Source organism: Paramormyrops kingsleyae, chromosome 18 (genome assembly GCF_048594095.1).
Source record: "Paramormyrops kingsleyae isolate MSU_618 chromosome 18, PKINGS_0.4, whole genome shotgun sequence".
Classification (NCBI taxonomy): domain Eukaryota; kingdom Metazoa; phylum Chordata; class Actinopteri; order Osteoglossiformes; family Mormyridae; genus Paramormyrops; species Paramormyrops kingsleyae.
In genome coordinates, this window is record NC_132814.1 from 8,125,465 (window position 1) to 8,130,315 (window position 4,851).

Sequence of the window (4,851 nt, forward strand, 5' to 3'; positions counted from 1 at the left end):
CGGTAAAGTAAATGACACTCTTAAGCAGCTGTCAAATTAGCCATAGGGAAAGGAGTACCACGCTGGATTTGAGCCTTATTTTGAGGCTAGCTTTTAAGGCACTTAATTCGATTCTAATAAATAGCTTGAATTTAAGACGATGGGATAAATGATTCTAGTAAAGCGCATTTTACTATTCTTCCTAATGTGGTCCGAAATAGCGGAGTGCACATTTGCAAGTTTCAAATTCAATTTCAAGCGCGGACCGCGTCTTTCTGCATGATTTAGCAGGAACGCCGATGATTCAGAGTCCGGGCGAAATGGGGGCCCCCAGACCGTCTCTGCATCCCTACTTCAAAGAGCGGAGGGAGGAGCGAGAAAGCACGCGGCACAAAAGATGGATCAGCGGAGGATTAAGGGACAAATTAATAATATATGTTGTGAGAGAACAGGCACGTTTAAAGGCATACGCATGCGCATGAAAGGCAATCTACAATAAGGCTCATTAGAGTAGCTATTCTAAAAACTGCTAAACAACATATATTGATAAAAGCCTGACATAATACTACGCCCAACTTAAGTTGAAGCAAGTCTCCAGTTCCTTCTATATAGCAAAGTGCTACACTCCTCAGAGGAATAAATGCAGACAGCTACCTGGCTCTCATTTCACTAATCCGCACTCCGAGAGTAACATTCAGAATGCCTATGAAAGATCCGTCTTATTTCCATAGATACAGGCCACTTCTCTGAGGACCGTTATGAAACTTCTGCGGAGACACTAGGGAGCATAAACACCTCCAGCTGTGTCGGATAAAAAAAAAGAGGAGGAGGAGAACCAAATAAAGGGTTAATGGTTTTTTAAAAAGCAAAAGGAATTTTCGACACCCATAAGAACGGTATTTTAAACAGGTTCCATGATACATGCCTTAAAAATGAACACTCTGATAACACAAATAAATGAACCTCTGTGCTTCATTATTCATATCTGGCATAACGTTTGACTTCATATTGCATCTAAAATTAGAGGAATTTCTACAGTCTTTAACAAGACCTACATTTCCGAGAATTATTCATACATTTTGGTCGATACTTAACGTGAAGAAAATATTAAAACCTTCCAAATCACGAATGGTAAATATGTCTGAATCAGCAGATTATAAATCCCACATTCACACATGTAATATTGACCAATTTGAGTGAAACTCACAGTCAAAATGTAGGCAAGAGTTATGTCGATGCTAAAAATTAAACACTCATTAAATGTCTTGGAGTATGCAAGATAACACATTTAGCTCTAGTCAAAAAATATACTCCTGTATCCAAAGTATGGATTTCCAAGTGCTAATATAAAAATGGAGTATTTCAGAAAAGCCTAAAGGCAGGAATACGACACTCTGCAAGAGGCACATTTCTGTGCCTACATACTCTGACAAGCTGGTAATACTCAGAATACAAAGGGTATGCTTTAAGGTTACTCTGAAAAACCCAAACAAGTCTGCTATGAAGAGACACGTCTTAATATTTTCTTAACATTACATAATTGTTTTTACATTTTGAACTTTAACACCCCTCCATCCCCCAAATTAATAAACATAACACCAGAGTTGAAAATATATAAACATGTTTTTATTAACATTTCATTTTACTGACAATATTGTTTCCATAAAGGCACTGAAATCCCTTGATCTTAAATGTATATCTCTCACTTAAGGCCTTGCTATGTGTGCTTATATACATAGGAACATATGAAACACACTGAGAACTGAAATTAAATACTCAATACAATAAATATCTTTACACTATCATATAAGGAGAAAATACAACCATTTCAACACATCCATGCAAGTCTATTTTCTTTTGAAATTATATTTTGTTTGTACACAGTGGCGCCAGTGATTATACAAATTTACACGATTGCTACCATATGATGTACTGGGCATTTTCCCTTTAATCTATCATACGAATGTGGTTTGTGTGGACAACTGGCTTTTCTCCAGTTCTGTGGTGAATTCAATTAGCTTTTTTGAAGGTCTGCAAAATGGCGATAAATGTTGCCCCTCAGGTCAACACACAAAGTCAGTTCCCTGCCAGGCATGGCTACAAAGCACAGAGTGTAGTCCAACCTATACTCTACAGAATCAAGTCTTTCCCCCCTTTGGCTCCATTCATAAGGCTTTGGGAGCTGAATGGAAGATTCAGACATGAGCAGGACTATCTAAATAGGGGTCTGTTTTGGCGATGTGAAGGACCACTGCGGGCGCTTTGTAATGGCAGTGCGTACTGCTGCAGCTGACGCCATTGCAGGGCTTCCTGCTAGTCCTGACAGCCAGCTTCCTGTTGCACAAGCCCTGCCAGGTCTGCAGTGTCTTTGAGCTCCAAACCCACACCCCACTGGTAATGCCCACCACCAGGGACATGAATATCTTGAGCATGAAGACCGCCACTGTTGGCACTGAGTGGTCCAGGGAACAATCCTCATTCCGGCGCCCTGGGGATACAACGCACTTGCTCTCGAGGGCCCTGAACTTCCAGTAATCCATGTTGAGTCTTTCATAAAAGTAGCAGATGATGACACAGGTGGCCGGGACTGTGTAGAGGATGGAGAAAACCCCTATCTTAACCATGAGTTTTTCCAGCTTCTCTGTGTTGGTGCCACCGGTCTTCATGATCTTACGGATGTGGAAAAGGGCAACAAAGCCCGTCAGAATGAATGACGTGCCAATAATGAGATAGCAGGAGAGGGGGACGAGCACAAAGCCGGTCAGTGCATTCATGTCCATGCTGCCCACGTAGCAAAGGCCCGTCAGTTCATCTCCTGCCACTCTCCGCATGGTAAGGATGACGATAGTCTTCATGGCGGGGATGCCCCAAGCGGCCATGTGGAAATAGCTGCTGTGGGCCTCGATGGCCTCGTGCCCCCACTTCTTACCGGCTGCTAGGAACCACGTGAGCGTGAGGATAACCCACCAGATGGAGCTGGCCATGCCAAAGTAGTAGAGGATGAGAAAAACGATAGTGCAGCCCGTACTTTCCAGTCCCTCCTGGATGATGTACAACTCGCCGTTCTCCCGGTCGCAGGCGATGTTCTCCGCACCAGCCACAGAGCGGATGATGAAGGCCACAGAGTAGACATTGTAGCACATAGAGAGGAAGATAATGGGTCTCTCAGGGTACTGGAAGCGGTGTGGGTCCAGGAGGAAAGTAAGAACGGTGAAGGCAGTGGAGACGAAGCAGAATGTCGACCACACAGCCATCCAGATAAAGGCAAAGTCCTTGTCCTGTCTGGACCAGAAGACATCCACAGCCGAGGAACACCTGGGAGCACAACTCTGGCTCTTCTCCACGTACTGAAACTTCTCCGGGTTTTCACAGGAACCTGGGCTCCCAGGAGATGGGCTGTTCCCAGCCCCTGGCTGTCGCGGCCTGGGTGGAACAGGTAACATGCCTTCACCCTTTTTGGTTTCTGTCCTGGTGTCGTTCTCCGGTGCCTCCATGCACAGGGCATGGGGGTCATTCTTAGTCGGCAACCGGGAGCAATCCAGTGAGTCGGGCCACCTGAAGTTGAACTTCTCCATGATGGGAGAGCATTTCTGGCGTGCCTGCTCGCACATCGGCCGACAGGCTGGGATGGAGGTGGACACTTTGTCAGTGCACATCGGAGCGTACAGAGAGCACAGGAAGAAGCGCAAGTGCACATCACAGCCGTATTCCACCAGAGGAGAAAACTCGTTCAGCTTAATGCTAGCCTCCCCTTGGCTCTCATGGTTCATGTAGTTGGGCATCCTAGTCAAGTTGTAGCCGATGTCCTGACACATGGGAATCGTAATGATTTCGCATTTCGCCTGCCTTCCCCGCTCTATGTCATAAGCTCCAATCTCCTGGCTGAATCCAGCAATCATAAGCTGACACCAAAGGGAAATCACAATCTTTAATTGAAACGCTTCCATGCTCATGTTTCAAATGTGAAGAGATGCTTTAATGATGGTGCGAAAAATTAGCTGAAAATAAAATATTCCGTGGGAAACTGTAAATTAAAGAAAATCTTTTCCCAAAAGGGCCTGCACGCTTCCAAATAAACTTCACGTTTTTCAGTTTCAGTGAGGAACAAAATATGGACGAACATCAGCCTGCTCCACGTTAAAAAACCATACGACTTAATAAAAGAGTCCACAATAAATTCTTTAACAGTTCTTCTCTTCAGTATACCCAGACTTCTCCAGAAAAAAAGCGTTATACTTCCAGCATTCCAAGTCGGACGTGATATTCGATGGTGGTCAAAAAACCCAGAAAGTACGATTTAATACATTTTCAAACGCAAGTCTAATTTTAGAGGCGATATTTAAAAAAGCCAAGTGAACGCAAATTATGTTTAAACGATTAGCTAGTAGGCATTAGTTGCACAAAAAACATATTAACGTACCGGTAAAGCACGCGCAAATAACTGCAGCCAAGTGTCTACACAGTTATTTACCGTTATACTGCCAGACGTCCTTAATCCCCGCGGGTAGATTCACACTATTTATTTAACCGTGCCGATATCAGCTACTGTTTACACTGATTCGGTAAAGTGCGCGGGCTATACGCAGCCGTGAGAAGGCAGCCGGACCGTTTTACTCTGTTTTATACTCCCACCTTCCATTGCCAGGGAACACTAAACTTTCTTCACCGCCTTCAGCGACTCCTCTCAAATAGGGGGCGGGGATTGGGTGACGTCACAACAAGACACCGCCCACGCCCACACACACACACACACACACACACCAGACCCCCTTGTCCGTCCGAAATGCGGGTCGTCCGTAAGGGACCGTCTGCATTTCGTCGAAAGCCCTTACTTCAAAACTTTTCCAAAACTCCACGGAACTTGTACGAAAG

General features: G+C 44.6%; 1 protein-coding gene across 1 annotated transcript; it reads right to left on the reverse strand.

Annotated features, from left to right (window-relative positions):
- Window positions 1-1,583: 1,583 nt before the first annotated feature.
- On the reverse strand, window positions 1,584-4,638 carry LOC111847885 (frizzled-9). The gene has a single exon (XM_023819481.2). The coding sequence runs from the start codon at window positions 3,930-3,932 to the stop codon at window positions 2,175-2,177; it is 1,758 nt and encodes a 585-aa protein (XP_023675249.1). The 5' UTR covers window positions 3,933-4,638; the 3' UTR covers window positions 1,584-2,174.
- Between the last annotated feature and the right edge of the window lie 213 nt (window positions 4,639-4,851).